General features: G+C 42.0%; 1 protein-coding gene across 2 annotated transcripts in view; it reads left to right on the top strand.

Annotated features, from left to right (window-relative positions):
- Positions 1–1,006: 1,006 nt before the first annotated feature.
- The window catches only part of SHB (SH2 domain containing adaptor protein B), an 86,210-nt gene continuing 64,843 nt past the window's right edge, over positions 1,007–22,373 (top strand). For both annotated transcript variants that reach the window (XM_054810759.1, XM_054810760.1), the window contains exons 1-2: positions 1,007–1,953; positions 20,490–20,607. In XM_054810759.1, the coding sequence (XP_054666734.1) occupies positions 1,372–1,953; positions 20,490–20,607 (700 nt within the window). In that variant the 5' untranslated portion in view covers positions 1,007–1,371. The remainder of the gene's footprint in view (positions 1,954–20,489; positions 20,608–22,373) is intronic.

Here is a 22,373-nt window from a genome sequence, read left to right as displayed (position 1 = left end):
CTGGGCTTCAACAATGCCAACAGAGGACTACACAGGTGACTTGTAATAAGAAGTAGATAAAATGTTCCTTTTCTTTCCCCTACCATAGTCTGAATTAAAAAAAAAAAAAGTTCATCTCCCAAATAATTAAAAACAACAGTGCAAAATGTGACAAAACCCTGACATCTTCATACCACTCTCCAAACACTGCATAACATTGCCTTTCCCATCTTTAAAAGGGCCTTACATCTCACTTCTAATTTCAGGCCACTCTTCTGTGCAGAAAGCATGTTAGGACCTCTGCTGTTCATGTTAAGAACACATCCACACACCTGGGAAAAGCACCTACCAACAAAATACACAATACCTTGTTTACTTAGCATCAGCCCTAGCCAACAACAGGGCTTAGTGCCCTTTGATAGGGGCCAGCTGGCCCCAGTCTAAGACCACTTACGTCACTGAGGGGAAAGGGGGCATCCACGCAACAGCACTAGAAAATTCAGAGCTCAAACTGTGTATACAGTGACTGAAATCACATCACTCTAGCTGCAGGTGTCCTGGTCCCTGCAGACAACAGGCTAGAGAACAGACAGAGGATCCTGAACCTCAGGCCAGCTAGGCAAGACCGTCTGGTCTCCTCACGGCGAGGGCTCCCCTGCCCTTTCACGGACGCAGAGCGGAAGGGTCGGAGGGTCCCACCGCCACAGCACGGGCCCGGCAGGGCCTAACACACCCCTGCCGCGATCTTTCTGCCGCGAAGCGCACGAAAAGGCGGTAGCGACACTTCCCCACTCCCCAGAGACACTTACTACTACTGCTGCTGCTGCTGCTGCTAAAGATGATGACGATGCGCGTCCTGTTTTTCCCAGGGCTTACGAGGAAAGTGATGAGCCCCAGAGAGGCCCCCTGCAGGGAGACGCTCAACCGGCCTCCTTCCCGCCCCGCGGCCAAAGCAGAGCGCATCGCACAGCCACTGCCCGCCGGCACCTGGCCCAGCCCCGCCCCCGGCGGTGGGTGGGCCCTGGCGGCGAGGCCTGCATGCAGATGCGTCCTCCACCTCCCTAGTGCGCGCTGAGGTTAGGTGAGGCTGTGGTGCAGGGGCGGGGGAGTCGGGGCTGTGCTCGCGAGAGCCTCGGAGCCGCCGGGGAGAGCGTGGAGGTACAGCGAGTGCCTGGCTCGGGCCGCGAACGGTTGCGTCCCGCTGGGAAGTCGGGGGCCTAAGCGGGGCCCTTGCAGTATTTGGCAGCGGAAGAGCGGCGTGTGCGTGGAGGGGGGGCGGCTAGTCCACTCCACCGCCCCGCTTCTCCATGCGGCTGGCGGCGGTTAGCAGGGCTGGCGCGCTGTGCGCCACGGGCAGCGCGCGGTGCTGAGAGGCCGCGGCCAGGGGAGACGATGGCCAAATGGCTGAATAAATACTTCAGCCTGGGCAATAACAAGACCAAGAGTCCCCCGCAGCCTCCGCGGCCCGACTACCGAGAGAAACGCAACGGAGCCAGCAGTGCGCCCCGCCCCGACGGGCCGCCGCACCTTCACCACCACACCTCGTCCGGATTTCCACACCGCCGCCTGCGCGACGACACCGGTGACCTGCTCCGCGCCTACCGCGCCCAGAAAGACCTCGACTTCGAGGACCCTTACAGCGGGCCTGGCTCGTCCCTGCGCAAGTTGCGTGCCATGTGCCGCCCGGACTACTCCGCACCCGACGACCTAGGCGAGGCAGCCCCAAAGGCTTTCTCCTCCTCATCGTGCTGCGCCGTGCCCCCCATCACCTGCGCAGCCAGTTCCCCCCACCTCTTTCGCAGCCACAGCGAGCGACGCCCAGCAACACCACCCAATGTGAAATACATCTCCCCCAAGCACCGGCTTATCAAGGTCGAGAGTGGCAGTGGCAGCAGCAGCGATGGTGCGGGCAAGAAGCTCAACAAGAGCTCCAAGCAGCTGGTGACCTCTGTTCCTTCTGCCATGAAGGATAAAGTAAGTGTTGTGCTCCTGTTCCCTCTCTTGTAGACTAAGTAGTAGGACTTGGGGCTGTGTCAGCCCCTAGAAGGAGTCTTGGTGAGGGGACTAGCTCCTGTCTGAATACAGCTGGAGCAGCCACTGCTCTCCACTATGCTTCACTGGGTTGCCAGGCCCTTTTTAATATCTCAGAGCAGGTAGGGCATGTGCAAGGCTGGCATAATGTAGTAGTAGGCCTCGGCTTTCAAACTCACCTCTCTTCTGATGAGGCAGGTTTGCAGGTGTGCTTAGTCCTGCTCTGAGGCACAGTGCACTGCCAACCTTATCACTGGTACCAAGGGTCCTGGGTTGGCATGCTCCTGCAGAACAGGATGTGTCTTTGAGGGGGTGCTTGGGGACCCCTAGAGTCACTTGAGAAGCCCTGTGCCTGTTACTCAAAATTGTGGCCTCAGACCCATCGCGCATGGTATGGAGTGGTCATATATAAAAAATGTAAAATAATATAAAAAAAAAAATCTGATACCATCCCGAGTCAGACTGCCTGTTTTTAAGGAGGCAGTTTGTCATGTGTGCAGTAATAATTTCTCTGCCTCCTAGTTAAGTGTCAAAGGTGAACTAGTTCAAAGTCCTGTGTTACAACAGCATCACAACTTCCATGATGACTGTTTCCACCTGGCAGGTACCTCAAGCAAACTCTTTACTTGCTCAGTTGCAAATGTTTTCCTATCTTTCACTGGTCGTTCTCTACAAATATTAACAAAATGCTGTAGACAGCGCTAGAAAGTGCTGGGCTCAGGAGCTCAGGTTACAGCTGGGAAGCTTTGCAGAGGGAAGTAGGGTTAATTATTTTGTAAGCACAGCACATATCCCTCCACCTCTGTTGGTTTTGTGAGTATAGTTTATTTTTTTCATATATTGGAAATTAATATTTCTCCATTTTGTAAATTGGCATTTACAACTTCAGTGTAATAGTCACATCACAGGAATTTTAAGTATGTGCTGAATGTTATCAATTTAAATGATCTGTGTGTACGTGTTTAAATATCTAACATGATTGCATTGAGTGGTGACACATTTCCATGACAACTTGATAAATTATATCCTGTCGAGGTGGAATTCCAAATAAATAAGCTTGTGATGGTGATGATACAAGATTAAAAGTCTAGAATTTATTACATTGCCTGTCATTTTAGGTGTAGTTCCTGAATGGAAATAACTGTTTTTATGGAAGTGAATGAATAAAGTTAGCATTACAGTTGCAGTATAGTCAATCTTTTTCAATGGCCTGTGTTGATACCATGTATCTGCTGTGATGCAAATGCTTTCAGCAACTGTTATACTTCAGACAAAATAACTGCCTGAGGCAAAATACTTCCAAGTGCAACTTCTATTTTTTTTCTGAAATAGGGCATAATTTTTTTTTTTAATTATGTTTCAATTTTAGACCCTACTGAAGCAATTTGCGAAGCAGAAACTACATCTGTTACTAGGTAACCTGCTGCCTTGTGTGGTCATAAATCTGTGTGCTGCTCCTAAGCCCTTGTTGCAGGTTCTAAAACTTGTTTTGAATAAGCAGCCTGTATTTATTTTTTTTTAAAAAAATACAGAATATGCATGTCATAGTCATGTTCTGTCTGTTTTTGAGAGAGAACTATATGTGACAAGTCATAAATCTTAACATGTCTGAGAAATCAAATCATCCCTACACCTCAAAAGGTTAGGGTGCTTGCCCCCACCCACAGCAGAATTTGGTTGTGAGGAGCTACATAGCTTGCCTTTTGTTCAAATGTGTTCTTTCCTCCCAGTAATGGAAGTGAAATCTCTCTTACTTCACAGCCCTGAAATGTAAAGACTGGCAGGTGAACCTGGTAAGCAGTGGTCATAGTAGGCAGCAGAGAACTGCTTCTCTCCTATACCCATCATTCAGTGAGGATAAAAAATGAGGAATTTAGTTAACAGAGTGTGTCTAGTTCAGTGACAAATAAAGCAAGTGGAAATAAGCTTCTGTAAGAAGCATATAGTAGAGGGGACAGTAAAGATGGTATCAAAAAAACCTAGAGGTCTGACATTCAGAAGAGTTGGTAGAAATGTTAAAAACATCAAAGTTGATAGAAATGTTAAAACCAAAATTGTCAGTAGCATAGATTAAGTTAGTAAGTACCTTAGGAATGAAAAAAGATCTAGTTGCTGTATAAGTCTGTCATCACAGAAATAAGTTAGTGTTTAACAATCCAATAGTGTTCACTAAATGTTTGTGTTCTGTTCCAGCACCTCTGTGTTTTTCACACACAAGGATAGAGTGCTATTTTCCTTTATGTGTTAATTGAGAAGTATGGTTTTCAACAAGTTCAGTGAGCAATTTTATAACTTTTGTGACTAGTCATCAGTGAAGAGTTGGCTGAAGAGCTCAGTTGTGTGTTAAACTTGAAAGAGTTACTAGAATGGGAAGAAGATTCAGGAAGGTGCTTGTTTGGGGTGGCTACTTATAAAGGAAAATGGCTGAGTAATGGCAGACCGGTCAGATAAAATTCCCAGAAGAAAATAGTTCAGAGAGTCAAAGAGATGGTGATTAAAAGCAATGGCAGGCATGGTTCTATTTTGCAAGATTCCAGGCATAGGTTGTAAAAGTAACCACAGAGATGTAATATATCTGGGGTTCAGGAAGCTTTGATGTGTGGAGGTAGAAGTATTGACCGAAATTGAAGCAGACAACTCCGAATTGCTATGCATCTTTAATAGTGAGGTGACTAATCTTAACAGATGCCCAAGGGAGAGTCACAATTGCCAGATGTCTTTGACTTGAAATGGATGAGTGGATTTTTTTTTTTTTTTTTTATTTAGGTAGTACAATCAGGGAGATTTTGGGACTTTAACAGTGGTGCTTATCTTCAAACAAGGGAGAGCAGGCTATGTTAGAATTCATGGCAGAAGCAGCTCAATTCCTCCAGTATGGAGGACAGGAAATTGCTGTCTTCTATCTTTAGTGCTGGCCTGGGAGATGTTAACTGCTTAGCTCTCCTATAGCAGACGAACGAGCATATGCAAGCCAGAACAACATGTGGCTATATGCCAGAACAATCTGGTGGTTACTGTATTTGTGTAAGAATAAGCGTGAGACTTCGGTTAACATCAAATCAATAGACAAACCACTTGGTGAACTGGGGATCTAAAAGAATGAGTTGAAGTCTTCCTGAGTGACTCTCCTCTGTCTGCCTTTGTGCAGTGTGTGTAAATTCATGAAAGTAGTAGTAGTTGAGGGGAAAGTGTTTGTGTGAAAGGATACTTTGTGTATTTTTTCACCTATTGCGTGTTTTCGAATCTAAACATTTCGCTGCCTGACTTTGCAGTTGAAGAAGCTGGAACACTATTCAAAGAGCAGCTTATCATACTCCATTGCAGGAAGTTCTTAGTATTTAAAAGCTGGGATTGTAGTGTACTTGTCCTTTAAAAGACAATTATTTCATAACAAGCAGCATTTTGCACTCTCTCTGTGCAGTAGAGGCAGAACTGTGCAGCAGTTCTGGATATTGAATTTGCAGAAGACACTGCAGGTTGTAAGGTCAATTTCCACAGGACAGGATGTATCTGATGATGTAGAAAATAGCTCTGCATAGGCAGAACTGATCCAGTGCAAAAGCATGCGAATGTTGTGTGGCAGCAGCAATCAGGCAGGAAACTGTTCATAGCAGTACAGTTGCTGACTTGATTTGCAAAGGTCTGAAAACAATGTCTATATGTGAATTCTACACTTGTATAAGAAGAAAAAAAAAGGTGGGAGGGGGGAAACCCACCAAAACCCAAACTTTGTTTCCATAGGATCCACCTCAGAAGTGTGTGGTGCAGAGATCTGGATGCTAGTTAAGCATGAGGGCTAAACCTGTTTGCCTTGAAAGCTCCCCCCCATTATGTAAGAAACAAGTACCTTTCTGACATTGCAATAGACTATGGAAATGCTTTTGAATTTTTAAGATCTTGCATAAAGTTACTTAGGCTCAGTGGAACATTATTAATGTCTGTATATAATTAAAACCTTTTAGTAAACATTGAGAAGATGATTGTCTTATTTCTGTATATGGAAGGTCTAAGTTTTATTTGATCTTGCAAGTGAGAACAAGTCAGGTGTATTTAACAGAATCTTGCAGGTGGTATTTTGAGGTGCACTGTGTAAACACTTGAGAGATGTCTAAGCGGTGTTGGGGTTTGATTTAAATCAAAGTATATAGTTTCTAGAGATCCTAAACTACAAATGTAACTCCATGTCTTATTCCCATGTTTAATCCATTGCAGCAGGGTGTCAGGCTGCTGCTCTTGACAGTTGATTCTACTCTGAAACAGTCTTCCTCTCTGCTTGTGGTTCCCATTGGCATATGGCTCTGCCTTTGAGTCAGGGTCTTGGGAAAAAGATACCAGTGGCCACTGGTCTTGTGAACCTGCATGAATGGCTTGGGCAAGGCCACACATAAAGGCAGCAAGCTGCAATTTTTCTATGTATCTCATGTTGCTATAGTGCAGTTAGAAATGCATTTTTCCACGTATGTCAGTCTTATGATTAAGGGACTATCACAGTCTTATGAATGGGAAGATATTCAGTCATTACCTGAGTTTGTGGAGTCTCAGTGACTTTAGGGCTGTTTGAAGTGGTGTAGTAGGCTATTCAGTTACAAGTATGCCTGGCATCTGCAGTGTATTGCACAGCTTAGGACGATCTTGGCTCCGGGAACCATCCACACTTTCAGACTCTTGGACACAAAGAGATACAAGCAAAGAAGGGCTATCAGGAAGGAGTATGAAGCAGTTGGACACATGGAGATTGAGGGAGGAAATGGTAGTCTTCTGGAAGAGTGTATCATGTATACCCTTGCAGTAAGCAGATACAAACCGTTGAAAGAAAGTACCTCAGTTACTAGATTCAAGCGAGAAGATTGACTTGCCCCTTCTGAGCTAAGACGTGCTTATTGAACTATTTACTGGAAGACTGTAACTGAACATGTTCCACATGGTCTTATTCTGAAGAAGGCTAATACTGCAGTACAAATGCCCATAAGGGCAAGATGGTGGACCTTTTGTCCTGTTTCCACCCCTTTCCATGCTATCTGTGTATCTAATATCTACAAACCACACTCAGTTGGCCCCTAGAGAGCAAGAACACATGCTTGCACCACTCTTTCATATGTACCCTCTGTTGCTTCACAGGAAAGCATGCAAGACATCAAATATGTTTCTGTAGCGGGCTGTCTTTCCAAATCAAAGAGATCCACACTACCCTTAATTTCTGGGCTCATTGCATGGTAGAAAGTGCTTATTCCTTTTGGACTGAGAGGGTGAGGAATACAGGATATTAGGAATGAGGTTAAAAATTCCAGGCAAAAGCTCAGAAGGGACACACTTTTCTTTCTAAAAGTGCCAATGTTTGTGGTTGTCTTTCCCTGGGGTACACCACTAGTCACTGGACTCCAACTAGACTTTGTGCCACTGATCACCACCCTCTGGACCTCATTCTTCAGACAGATTTCAATCCACCTCATCCAGCCTATACATCAACAGTTTGTACATGAGGATCTTATGGGAAACAGTGTCAAAGGCCTTACTGAAGTCCAGGTAGACAATATCCACTACTCTCCCCTTATCTACCAGGCCAGTTATTTGGACTTCCTGACCATAGTTTTCAGTTCTAGCTGAAAAACTAACAGAACCACTCATGGCTGCAGTGGACTGGAAGTACTTGGGATATTTTCCATTGGAGGGATGGAAGGTCAGCTTTAAAACTTAATTGTTAATATTTGACTCTAAAAAAACCCTACAGTCTATTTGGTCTGGATGAAAAAAATTTGCAGAGCTGCTTTGTTTCTGTGGCTGAATTATATACATTGATGTGAAACTGTAATGCTTGAATTCTTGTGTTGTCTCCATGGAGCTGTGCAAAAATAATAGATACTGGATTATCAGTGGCTATATTCCGAAAGGATTTCAAAGCATTTCACATGCGTTATGTGTGAGAGTGATAGTGACTACTGGGGGACTTCAGCCACTGACAATTTCTAACATAGTATTTCTTTATGACTGTGGACTAAAAGTTCCTGAAGGAACCTACAGGAAGACTGTGTGTGAACAGACTACCATTAGAGAATTCAGATCTCTGCTTTTCTGACATGTATAAAGATCTATTTTAATCTTGCAAGGTTTAAAAAAAAAAACGACATAAAACCCAAAGCAACAAAAGATAGTCTTAAATCTTCAAAGAAAAGTCAGAAGTGTCCCAAATATAGTTTTAAAGATCAGTATGTAAAGTCTGAATAAGATTCAAACAGCCTACAGCTGTGCTACATATTCTGTGGGTATTTTCTGCATAGGGACCTTATAAAGATTGTTTGGTTGTAGCTCAGTAAAGTGGGACTGCAGAGAAAGTTATGCAAGATGTTATATCCAATGGATTCTCTGCAAGTGAAGTTTTAGGACGGTCTTTTTCATTAAAGAAAGTGCTACTTTTCAGATACAACCTTTCTTCCCTAGTTTCAACCAATATTGTTCCAACAAAACAGATTCCTGGCCTATCTTAAAGTAAGATAGTTCAGTTGGAAGGGTCTTAAAATGATCAAGTCCAATTGTCTGAGCACTTCAGCTGACCAAAAGCTAAAGCATGTTGTTCAGGGCATTGTCCAAATGCCTCTAAACACTGACAGGCATGGGGCATCAGCTGTCTCTCTAGGAAGCCCGTTCCAGTGTTTGATCACCTTCTTGGTAAAGAAATGGCTCCTAACGTCAAGTCTGAACCTCCCCTGATGCAGCTTTGAACCGTTCCCGCATGTCCTGCTACTGGATACTGGGGAGAAGAGCTGAGCACCTCCCTCTTCACTTCTCCTCAGGAAGCTGTGGAAAGCAATGAGGCCACCCCTCAGCTTCATTTTCTTCAAAGTCCTCAGCTATTCCTTATAGGGCATTCCTTCCAGCCCTTCCGCCATCTCTCTTGCCCTCCTCTGGACGTATTAGAGTACCTGAACATCCTTATTAAATTGTGGGGCCCAGAACCACAGGCAGTATTCAAGGTGAGGCCATACCATGGTTAAATACAGTGGGATAATTCCCTTTTTTGACTTGTTGGTTATGCTATGTTTGACACCCTCCAGGATGCTGTTTGCCCTCATGGCTGCCAGGGCACAGTGCTGACTCATATTGAGCTGCTATTGACCAGCACCCCCAGATCTCTTTCTGCAGGGTGGCTCTCGAGCCATTCCTCTCCCAGTTTATACTCGTGCCTGGCATTATTCAGTCTCAGGTGCACAATCTGGCATTCAGACTTGTAAAATTTCATGCCAAATTTCATACTTGTTAGATTTCATGTCTTCTGTGTAAGTCTGTCTGTGGTGGGTGTAGAAAGGAGTAAATGCTTGGTTAGTATTAAATTGGGAGAATGTCCTGCCAGTCAATGAGAAAGCGTTGGTCCAGCTTGCTGTGGCTTTTGTGATTTCTGACTAATTTCTCTCTGTTTCAGATTAGAGAGACATTCCTTTGCCTCCATTTCCAGTGCTCCTCTCTTGTCTCCCATACCCTGACGTGTCTACATTAAAGAAATAAGCTGGTTAGCCATAGTGATTGACATGATTGGCCTACCAGCGATCTGCAGGGGATATTGAAGAATGAAAGGCTACTGCAGGCAGTTTTAAACCTGAAATTCATTTGAGAAGCTCTGCTGTGGCTGACAGACGTGTCTTTGGTAAAGGCAGTGCAAAGTTACTGAGATTGCAGCAGCAATGAAGAAGATGAGCTGGATGATTTGGTAAATCCTGGGAGCAATTTTTCTACTGCGAGGATTAGACAAATCACTCACAGATAAGGATTGGAAGTCTGCAACCTAGGAGAAACTAAAAACTGCCAGATGTTCCACAATTATAATAGGAAGGTTAAGAACTGCCTAGAATGTTTGTTCACTTCTGTTTTGGAAAGAACAAGGGTCCCTAATACTGCAAACAAATGCCTGCACTTCCCCACCCCCCACACTCTTGTTATGAACCTCACACAGGGAAAGTTCCAGTGGGATTCTTAGAGAGGTCTTTGGCTGTGGGTGCAGCTCCCAACTGTTATATGGAACGCTACACTCTGTGAATCAATGCATAGTTGATTTGGCCTGTACATGATTGTGATGCTACATGTATTGAAATGATTCAGGTTCACTGAACTGTACAGGTGTTGCTGACACGTTTCCAGCTGGTGTTCAAGGATGATGGAAGGTATTGAAGGGAACATGGGTGCTGTTGAGTTGAGCTTGCTGTCACCATACCTCTGAGGGTATTTGTGTCTGCTAAATACTGAAGTCATTTTAACTGTTGATCTGGCATGGGGGAAGAGATGCTGAATTGTGGCATGCAGGGAGGAGGACATGTTGAGTGTGAATTTCACTTGAAGTCCTGAGCTGTGACATAGGGACCCTGGCTCATCAGGGAGTGAGGTTTGTCTTAGAATTGTCCAGTGTGGACTGAGTGCTGGTCTATAATGACTGTTTGCTCAATGTAACAGGCTTCAGTAAAGCTGAACACCAAACTGGAGAGTAGGGAGTTGAGGAGTGACTTTCCACTCAGGATAATGCAACTCAGTGAGTCCTGAGCTGTGTGTGGGATCAAACTAATCATACAGAGTTTTCCACCACCATTGTGTTATTAGGAAAATAATGGGAGTGGGTGGGGTGGGGGGTGTGCTGTGGTTGGTCACTCTTTGGCACTAAGTCTAGAGAAGCCTTGTGGTAATAGACATCTGTTGCTGACTTGATCTATCCACGTTGTTGTACTGGTCTTCCAGCTGTAGTATAGTATCATAGAATAGCTACTCTCTTGCAGCTGGAAAGCCTGCACAGTCCTACCAGTCTGAAGTTAGAGCATTTAGTGTGTTGGAGGAGTCAACATACTCCTGTTGCTGAAGGGAAGGTGGAAGGGGGCACAAACAGTTTGCAATGGCAGCTGGAGGTGAGACTGAAACACCCTGACTTCAGAAATGGCCAGCTGTGTGCAGACCTCTGGGCAGAACAGCAAGATGCTGGCTGTTTTTCTTTACAGGGTGATAGGCTGGAGCTACAGAGCTAGGGCTCTCTGAGCCAGCAGAAGGGTGTACCTCGTTCTCTCCCCCCTCGGCTTCTTGGTGCAGAAAGAGAAGCCATGTGGCCCTACTGCTGTTCAGTAGCTTGGTGGTTTATCTTTAAGAGGTCAGGTGGGCTGCAGGGATGCTCCTGGAAGGATATCACTGTATGCAGTAACCTTCCAGGTCCTAGCACTGGTGTGCCCATTACAAGCTTGCCTTGTGTGTTTTGCAGTTGGTTTACCTCTTCCTGCTTCTGTGTAAGTTCACCACTTAATCTCTCTATCTGTTGATTGCTATGAGGTTATATACTGAAAAAAGAGAGCTGTGGGAGAGAAGGAAGTAATCCATTGCTTTTACATGTCTTTGCTGATTCAGTAGTGATAACTTTGACATGGTTCCAGCAGCTGACAACTTCACAGAGATGGAGAGAGAAGAGAAAGCTGCATGCTGCAGATGCAATTCTACAGCAATTGCTTTTGCAATATCTGTAGATTACTATGTCACATATGAAGACCCTGGAGCATTCCTTGCAAAAGTTAAATTTGCATCTGTGAACAAGCATTAGCTTACCAAAAGTATTAGAGGGATAAATAATATTAATAGTAGAACTGAGGTATGTCCCTATGATTAAACTTGCTTTTGTCATTGTGCTTTTATGTTCAGCCAGCAATTCTAATTAAAGTCTTCAGACTGATAAAGCTAATAACTGTAGGAGATAAGGAGGAGATATATTGTTTAACCTGAAAAGGTAGTAACGATGTGCATATGGCTAAATGTTGGATAAGGCTAAACTGGATAGTGAAAGAAAAAAAAAGTCTACCTAAAAATGAATGCGGTGTTGGAGTTTGCATGGGTAGCAAAAGAAGGCAGGTGAAAAGAGTCAAAATGCTGACAGCAGATTTATTGCCTTACAGGTTCTGACTGTAAATATAAGTGAAAACTACATGGTGGATACCACATATTACCTGTGGAAGGATTTTTCTAAATTATTGAGCTAGGTCCAGAGCAGTCCATCAGTGCAGTATTTGCATGTCTTCTGTCTTCATGGGAACCATAATATCTGTGAATGGGATCCAAATGCCTACTTAATCACATCCTCTGGTCTATGCATCTTCTGTCTCTCTGGTCTACGCATCTTCTGTCTGATCTCAAACTGTTACTGTAGCCTATCAGTTTTATTTAAGTATTTAGGTTTTCTTGTTACATATGTTGAAATGATTTGTAAAGTTCTGAAATATAAATTATATGTATGTACATACATATGCATATACAAATATATGATAAGTATATAACATATGTATTTATCATTATTATGTGTTATTTTATATACATAAACATGCATATTGCTGAGAAACAAGTTGTGGACCTTCTCTGTTTGGACACTTTCAAAACTTCTGTGGGCAAGAACCTGAACAACCTGGTCTAGCTTTCATAATACCCCTACTTTGAGCAGAAAAGTGATTTAATTGTCTTCAGAGATCTCATGGAACCTAAGTCTTAGTGTAACAACTCTGATGTTCAAAAACTGCCCTGGAGTCTGAGTGTTACTGGCAGACATGTTAATACAGAGCATTCCTGTAAGAACAGTAACGCGAGATCTAAGGTATGGCTCTGTCAAGCTGGAGTACTTTTCCTCATTCTGTAGATGAATCTGTGCATAAGTGAATGTGGAATTAGTCTGACAATAGTCTCTAAAGCCTACAAGCATACCTTCTGCAAAAGCATAAAAGGATGAATAGGGCTTTGTTCAGATCAAGTGCAAGTGTATACAGTTGGGCATGGCTGGGTGAGTCAATGGAAGAGAATGATATTGTGAGGACACTAAAGCAGGGCTGAATACTGGTGCTGATCAGCAACAGCGAATGAGTTATGCTTGCTTCTATAGATTGTCCTCTGAATTTTCACATGGGTGTGTGCAGGAGCTAGGTTAATTAAGTCTGCACATGAACATGAAAGTACTGAGACACTAAGCATAGCTAAAGCTACACAGTTTTGTTTCAACAGTTGGGCCACCGTAAATCCAGCTTTCTTACTATTGCTTGATAGCACAGATATTATCTGCAGCCTTTCCTTCAAAACTGCTCAGATAAGGCATACATATCCAACTTAAGGCAAAGTTGCAAGCAAACTGTTGACGTTAGGATTAGTCTAATGTAATGTATATGTGAAAGTGAAACCTTCTACAGACAGAATAAGGTTATGCATATTATTATGATTTAAAGAGCATTTTAACTCTAAATGAGAAATCAGGCACAGTAAGAACATGTATTGGAATTTATGCAAATGAATTTTAGCCTGATTAATGAGGAGAAAGGATCTAGAAAGGAAAAAGGTGAATCTGTGTTTCTCTTTTTAACTATCAAGTTTGCTAGTAAACATCTGGTTTGCAGTCTGATCTTGTGGTGGCCAGTTTGCCAATGTATTTGCTGGGATCACTGAAGAAATGCGTGTTCTCTATTTTTTTACAAGCTCCTTTGCTCCCTAAGCTCAGACACTGTTTGGTATAGGAGAGATATTTGTGTCTCTAAATATCTTTGTATGTGTCCGTGCCTACCAGCAGTTGGTTATAGTGTCTGATTCTCAGACATTCATGCAGAGCACTGCCCCATGGCAAAGAATATAGCTTGACTTCTCATTCCTTTGCTGCTCTGTGTCAGCATGATTGTGTCCTTGACTAACAGTATGCTGGGCCTTGTGTTGAAGTGGGGGAAGTAGTATGAGCCTTGACAGTTGAAACAGCATATGGTGGATTCTGATGATAAGTAGAAAAGCGACATTGGTACAGATCTCCCTGGATATGTCACTGTTTCTGTAAATGTTGCTGTAAAACAGTCTGCATTGACAAGGAAACAGCCATAAGGTGTGGTTTTGGAGTAGTTGTGCATTGTGCATGAAGTGTACAAAACTTATTCTGCTAATGGCAGTGCATGGGATACAAATTTTTTTTGTTGTTGAACTTCTTTTAACCTGATTTTCTGAAGGGAACAATGCCTATTAACTGCTCTGTCTGTCCATCCTTCCATAACTCTTGGATATATTGGCAGATGCTGGAAGATGTATTTTCAAATTTAAAATTGTTGAGTGGATGGGCCAAGGAAGGACCATTTCCTTACTGAGGGGAAAGTAGGTGGAACTGTTTTTTAAGCTTTCAGTAGCAGCATCTGTGTGGCCTACATTGCCCTCTTGAAGCAGGAACACACATGGGATAGAGGGGAACTGTAATTACTGCCTGGGGAATCAAGGGTATAGAGGAGAGAAATGGGGAGGCAAGAAGACAAGAACTGTTGTTTATATATCAGCTTGTTAGCAAATGGGTCCTGTCACTGTGAATGTGTGGAGTTTTAGAAACTGCAAAGGGCAATTCATTTTCGCTGAACACTAAGCCTTGTGTATGGGGGAGTAGCTCTTCAAACCCTGTTATTAAATATTAGCTTTTTTTTTCCCCAATACCTCACTACCAGCCCACTTCTGTAGCAGAAATTAAGGAGCCCAATTTGTGCTTGGGCTCAGTTACATTTTAGGCAAGGAATGTGTCCCTCTCCAGCTATGAATGAGGCCTGTGATTTCTTCCAGGGACAGAGCTGATGCAGGTCTTTCCAACACTCAGATTTAGGAGTAGAAGGAAAGGCTCTATACACAGGTTAATCTATAGAGTAGTCCTCTAGAATCATGACCTAAATTTCTGACTCACTAGCAAGATTTTAAAAATCCTTCTTTTACTCTTCCTGATCCTTCTGCTGACCCTTTTGGGAATTCAACCATGTACAGATCACTGTATTTGCAGGTTTTATAAGGCTGTGAAATTTATTTTGAAAAAAAGGCAATACAGAGGCTATGGGGGGGATTACTCAACAGGCTCTTAAATTGAGTGCTTCATGGAAGAAAACATAAGTGCAACTCTTTATTCATTTGGAAACAAAATCTAGACCAGACTTCATAGTCCTCCTGTATGCAGGCTGAGTTCTGTCCAGGCTTCATCACTAGAGACCTGTCTGATGTGTAGTGGTCTGAGCATTAAATGAAAATACTGTATTCAAGAAAACATCTGTCTAGGCCATGTTTGGGATGTGAGACCTGGAGATCGCTTGGGGACAAGGAGAGATATTTGGTATTTGTCAAAAATTTCACATGGTTGTTGTAAAAAAAAAAAAAAAAAGAAAACAAAACAAAAACCCACTTAATATAGAGTGAATTCTACTGTAGCTAGTGACTGGCCTTTCGTGACTATAAATTCTCAGAGAGGATGAGGAATTTTCATTACATTGTGTTAAATATGTTTTCTTGACACAAATTTACAGTTTCCAAGTGCTCTTGTCTTCTGTATCTCTGCTGACAGTCACATGTTTTTGTCTAATACTGGTGGACTTGCCAGTCTCAAAAGCCAAGAGAGAACTACATAGTCTGTCTTTTTTAAATTTAAGTACATATTAATAATATAATATATAATATTTAATAATAAATCTCCCTCCCAAAAAAAGTCTCCTGTATTAAGTTTTCCAACGGTATGACTGGCAGGAGATGTCTTATTTTTTTGCTTCATGTCATTTACCATAATTCATCTTGGATTTTTCCAGAACTGTGTGTCATTAATCACGACAGCCACTAAATCAGTCAAACAACAAACAGTTCTGTGCTGAACTGCTGTTTCAAGGATAGATGTTTTGTATTTCCTTTCAGTTCAAAGAGAGGTTATCCCTAAAGACTTAATTTATTTCAGTGTGGTAATTTCTCATTGGTTTCTTTTTTGTTGTTCCCTTTAAAACCTGTTTTTTAGTCAGAAAGAGATATCTGCAGAATTATGCTATTAGGTATGTTCTTTGTTTTCTTCCTGTGGCTACATATGCAAATCATGCTTTTGCATATGCAAATACTCATTTAAACTTGTATTTAGTATAATATTATATGTAGATATTAAATGGTATTTCTTAAGACTGTGGAAGAGCAAAGACAACATCAACAGTGAAGCTTGCACCTTAGTTAATATATATATTAGATAGTTAATATGTATTAAAGGGGTAAACCAGAATCTCAGCTTGTATTTAATTTGGGGGGGTGGTTGTTGTTGGGGTTTTTTGATCTTGTATCTGATAACTGACTTTTTAGCTAGAGGTATGGTTTTGAATTTGTCAATTTGTCTGATAACTGAGCCATGCTCCTTTTCTTTTGGCTTTGAGTTTTAACAGACATCCTGCTAGGGAGAACTCCTGTGAGTGTTCCCTAAATTCTTGTTCTCTCTGATCACAGAAACTCAAATACAAGTTTCACTTACTTTTGATCAATGTGCTTCTATTTATGTTTTGGAGTTTCTTTTGCTTGAAGTTACTCATGCCTCAAGTTACTATTACTAGATGTACATGATAAAAAGTAATATCATATGTGTATGGGGTGCCATAGGATGGCATAGGATGTATAGAACAGGAATCAGTGGTTGTAGGAGCTCACAGTCCACTCTGATAATCTTACATTCTGTTAAGAGATAAGCCACAGGTTTTTAATAGCTCTGACAAATACAGCAAATTGAGAAACGAATTTGGAATCTGAATAGTTGCCTGAGGCCTTCTGGAGATTCCCTGATATCTGTGATTGATTAATTTTGACAGGTAGGACCACATGAAAGGTGGCTGGATTTGGCAAAGAGGAAAGGCAAGTTAACTGTGTCTGAGTCCAAAGTGTTCCCTGTGTGTGAATGCCCTCTCTAGCCTGCAGTTACAAAACCTCAGCATGTTGCCACTCCTCTGATTGTGTCTAAGGCAGATGTGGCAGGTACAGCATTAGATCCTGGGTAGCCTGAGTAGTTGAGACTTCTGGGAGGGGTATGTTAGTAAACGATGGATGGCATCCATTCCCTTCTTTTTCCTGCCCTGTGTTTGTCATTCACTAATATGAAACATAAATTTGGAGGCCAGTTGAACAAATTTAGCGATTTGCCTTGGAAGTGCACTTAACTCAAGACGTGGGAAGGGTGCTGCATGTAGGCCATAATCTGGGCTCTTCTGTGCTGGCCTTGGCCTTTGGACTACAGAAAAACAAATGACTGAAACCAGTTTGCTGGGCAGTGGCTGAAAGGTTGTTGGGAGAAATATCCCTGTCTGGAACACTGATGAGCCCTGGTGAACATAGAGGCACTTTATCACATGGAAAGGCCTGTTCCTACATGCCCGTGGGGGAGAGGTGACAGCATGGTGCTTTCACATTGAATCTTTTCCACATGGCATGGAAATGATTAAGATCATGATCTGCAGGTGATAGATCTGCTATGCCACTCTCCATCATCTTTGAAAGATCATGGGGAACAGGAGAGATATGTGAGGACTGGAGGAAAGCCAATGTCACTCTGGTCTTCAAAAAGGGCAGGAAGGAGGACCCAGGAAACTAAATTCAATGTATTTGTCAATGACCTGGATGAGGGGACAGAGTGTGCCTTCAGCAAGTTTGCTGACAATACAAAACTGGGAGGAGTGGCTGATACACCAGAAGGCTGCACCAGCTGCTACATCTAGGCTGAGAATTAGTAAATTTTAATATATATGGAGACAGTAACAGTCACCTGGGTAGCCCTGTGACAGCTCAGAGCTGTAAAGCTACTTTTAGTAAGGAAATACAGATATACAGCTCCAGGAAGGTGAAGCAGACTGCTCTTCTGCCTACCTGATTGCTGAAAAGTGGATTTCGGATTTGTCTCGGGGTGGGGGGGGAGGATTGTTTGGTTTTTAGGTTTGGTGGGGAGTTTTTGGGAGGATGATCATTTGGGGGAGCCATTTTGCCCAATCTGACAAATTTGATAGGTGACCTGATTGAAAACATAGTTATGGTGAGTATAGAATCTCACAGTGCTTGTGACACTATTATTCATCTGAAGGGGAGGAGTTTACACCCAGTGTCCAAGCTAGGGGAAGTTTTTAATCCAGGGATTACTGTAGTGGATATATTCCAGCTTCAATCTGACTGGTACAGATTTACAGATTATAAAATATAATAATAGTAATAAATACAATAATGAAATACTGTGAATGTGGGCCTCCTTACTTTTTTTTTTTTTTTAATTTCCTTGTTAGAAAGCAGCTTTTGCTTTGTTAGACCTCTTCTGAAAAGCAAGTTAGTGGCTTTAGTCCTTCTGTTCATGTTTGGTACAGTAAGATATGTTACCATTGTGCTTAAAGCAAATCAGTCTTGATTTGTATCTTGACAGCATTGTATATGTATAACTTTCCTCCTGGTATGTTTTCTGGCAAATGGAGAAGAATGAATATCGAATAACTGTGTTAGACTGTTTTCTGTTTCATGTTTTAGTACAGTTATGCTAAGGGTTGGCGAGTGTTATTTATCTGCATTTGTAATAGGAGAGCAGTGCAGAGTCCATGCTACCATCCAGCTAGCTCTTCACAGAATTGCATCAGAAGGTTAAATGGATGGCATTTCAACTGCAGCACTTTTTGGAGATAAACTTGTCCTTGTGACTAGGAGAAAGTACTGCTGCATGATACGCATTGTTGTGTTTGTCTTAAGTGTGTGCAGCTGCTGTCACTTGATTTGCTGCTTGGGCTTATGTTGCCAGATGTGGGGGAGGAGAGTTTTTTTTTTATTAACTGTTTTTTGCAGTAATGAGGCAGTGATTTTGGACACTGAGAGAAAGAATTATTTTTTTCTCCCTCTATTTTCCATGTCAGTCTGGTGGTTTCTGGTCAAACAAAAACTTGCAGTCACTTCAAAATTTGAGTGGAGGAAAACACAATTAATTTATAATTAAAACATCAATCCCAGATACTTTGGTATCCCAGCTGTTAACCTGTGACTATAGCTAAGTCTTGCTCTGATGCTCACATCTGTGTGTTCAGTGATGACAAATACATCTTCTAAAATGCCCCTTATTTGGAATGTGCTTGCAAGTGATCTGTAGTCCAGGATTGGGACCTTACACTGCGGAATGTGGTGGGGATTTTTTTGATTGACTGTTTTTTGTTTTGTTTGGGGTTTTTTGATAAGCAAAATAAGTAGTAGAAAATTGCAGTGTGTCAGTATTGCAGGGCCTGAGTAGAGACTCTAAAGTGTGTTAAATGTTTTCGTCCTTAATCTTGAGAGATCTCTGCCTTTTGTAATACAGTGTTCATTTACTTTATGGCATTTGTGCAGGTGTTTGATCTGGAAATGCTTTGGTCTCCTGTGTTTTGCTCTGTCTGGTGGTGTATGCTGGCAGCAGAAGACAGAAGTAGATGCAACTTCAGTCTCATAGTTGGCAATGTATTCCTGGTTCTTTGTCGAATAGACTAAAGCCATTGGAATAGCAGTCTGCTGTCAGTCTTACTGGTTCTGGTCTTAAAGATGTAAAGTAACTAGCGAAAGAGTCTTGGTTAAAAAAATCCCTCTTAAAGAGAGTAGGCCTTCAGGGAAGAAACCCTTTAGGCTTGCCCAGCTTTGAGTGAGGGGATGGTCAGGGTGATCTCCAGGGGTACTTTCTCACCTGAATTATTTTATGATTCTGTGAGGAGTCTGATGGTGATACCTGTCTCTGCTTTCTCTGCTTCAGACTCTTTTGCCTGTCCTATATTACATCTGTAGTAATTGTATGAGGATTTTTTTCTTTGCCCTGGTCCCCTTGTCAGCTTCTAGAAACCAAGATTAACTCTACCCCTTCAGTAACAGGGAGAAATGATTCCTTATACTTTAATCAGCTGATTAAAAAGCCTGTATAACCAACGGGACTTACACAGCATACAATGATTTTGCAGGGGTCAGGGAAGCGTGGTAATGTAGGGTAAGGGGTGAGATTTTCTAACCTTCAAGTTTTTCTGGTCTCCTAATGGAGGAAGAAACCTTGTTCTTCTGACTGATAATTTCTTTTTGCTGCCTTTTGTCCTAGTTCACAAAATGCAGGTAAATATAATGTTCCTTTGAGAGAAAGATTGGCACAGATGGGTTCAAGGAACTAAGTTTAAAGCAGCAGCTTTTTTTGTCTTGTTCCTTTTCAACGGAGAACTAAATTTACAAAGCTTCTTATTAATATCGTGAAAAGAATAGCCTTTGAGTCTGTATTTGAAACTTTTTTAGCAATATTTTCAGTTTGAGCTGATAAACCTAAAAAGCAGAGGGGTTCAAGTAAGTGCAAGTGAAAGTGTGCATTTTTTGCTTAATAATAGCAAACTTGTCTGATAAGAATTGCACTGAATGAATGTGCTGACTGATTGGTTCTTTCTAATTTGTCTATTCCAGTCATTCCATATCTTGTGCTAGTTGGAAATCTGTTGACATAGAGACTGCCTTTATCAGGTTTCTGGTATGAACAGGAGCACACTCCTATTTCAGCACCATATAGTAATTGATTTGTGGCAATTGCGTGTTTGTCCTCTGAACTCAGACTGTACTTTGAAGATGGCATAGGATGCAGCTGTATGAAACTCTGTTGGTGGTTGTTTTGCTGGTAAGGTGTTACTGCCTTCTAATTTGCACATCTGACTGGAGATTCTGGTAAGAGTTACTTTCCTGTCTTTCAGGTATTGATAGCTGATGACTACTCAGATCCATTTGATGCCAAAAGTGAGATGAACAGAATGGGAAAAGGGGAGAACACTGGCTATATGGAACCATATGAAGCCCAGAGAATAATGACTGGTAAGAAAAGACAATTGCACATGGGAGCTTTAATTGCATGGCAGTTATATGGATATTACAGCTGCTATGAAGCACAAATGTCCTTTGGCGTACAAAACCATGTTTCTGAAGATGCTTAGGTAGTCAATGGTAAATGCCATGGAGGGTTTTAATATGCCTGCACATGCCTTGATATCTAAAAATACTGCTCTCGGCCTTACTATTGAATATAGATGGCTTGTACTGTCATGTGGGAAGGCGAAAATGTGTGTAGTTATTCAGCTTGGCAATGTCAAGGCTGTCATCTGTGTACATAGTAGGGATGGCTAAGACAAGACATTGGGTTAGTTCACTTAAAAGCAGTTGATGAATTTGCTTTTGGCCTTTTTTCCTCAATCAGATTCAGACTTCTCAGTCTTCCGTCTGTTGGAGGAGGGCTGTAGCTACATGCGTAGCTTGCTTCCTTCCTTCCTCGCTTCCCTGATGGTTTTTTTTTTTTTTGTACCAGTGGTCAAAATGAGACACTTTAGGATGCCTGTGAGCCTTTAACTGCCATCCTTGGTAGTGTCCTTCCTTTTTGGTTATATAGAGAGGTAATGGTGGTATTGCTGTAGGAGTTTGGACTGTTTGAACCCCTTGTCCTGGCATTACATGACTGTATTGTCTGTGTATTTTCCTCGTATTATCTGCATCCATTTCCTACTTGTTGCTGTGCAGTCCATAAACTTTTCTGGGACATGGGGCCATATGTTTTTAATTTATGATGATTTGACTCAGTCAACACACATCTTTGTGTAGATCAGTTGTGCATCTCTTGGATTTGTACAGCAGGTCCTCTTTTTCTTATTATGAGGTGAAGGTAATTCTTGTGCTTAGTTAAGTTGATTGTATGCTTTCCTTTTCTATTGGCAGCTCCTGTTTTGAGCCCTCAGGAAAGATTAATCAGTGGGGGAAGATGAGACTGTTGGATGCAAAGATCCTTTTTTCATGCAAGTGTTCCTATTTTTCTTTTCTTAAATAGCATCTCTGAAGAGAGACACAGGAAATGACAAGGTAGACTATATTGCTTCGAAGTTTTCAGTATCTTATAGAGGGGCTGGGAGCTTTTATTTCTCATTGGCGTAAATTTGTTCATTCCAGTTGAGTAATTTCTCAGAAAAACATATTAGTCCCCATAAGTTCTTGTTCGTTATACAGCAGTGATGAGCATTTGTAGCTTTAACTATGAAGTTTACAGTGCCTTGATTCCTTTCTTCCTGTGTTTAGGACAGGAGTTTATTCTATCTCCTTTTCCAAATTAGCCATAGTGAATGGGATGGTTTAGTGGACAGTATTGGATGGTTTAGCTAAAGTAAGGGACAGGAAATTTGCATACCTTTGCAACTGCAAGACACCCTTTTGCCAAATTGATGTTTGGTGCAGCTGATAAGCTGTTATATCTGCTCCATATGTTATTATAAAGCAAATATGAGGAGCTCTCAAATATGCTAAAGAGACTTTGGAAACTAGGGTTTAATTAGGTATAATGATATAGCCAGTGTTGTGAATATGCATTTGATTGAGTCAGTAGAGAATGCTTGATATCTCCCTGAGGATGTTCAGTGTTTTGAGAGTTGGGTATTTGGATCCCAGTCTTCTTGTCCTAATGCTGGTAGAAAAAGAGAAAGTCTTCCCATAAACCTTGAGCCCGGGTTATATTCAACTATATTCAAGCATGTGGTTTTATGTTTATCACACAGATGTGTTTTCTTGACAAATGAAAATCCAAAGCCATTGTAGTGATATAA

The sequence above is a fragment of the Grus americana genome, chromosome Z (genome assembly GCF_028858705.1).
Source record: "Grus americana isolate bGruAme1 chromosome Z, bGruAme1.mat, whole genome shotgun sequence".
Lineage (NCBI taxonomy): Eukaryota > Metazoa > Chordata > Aves > Gruiformes > Gruidae > Grus > Grus americana.
Note: the sequence above shows the minus strand (reverse complement) of the source record. Positions and strands in the feature narration are given on the sequence as shown.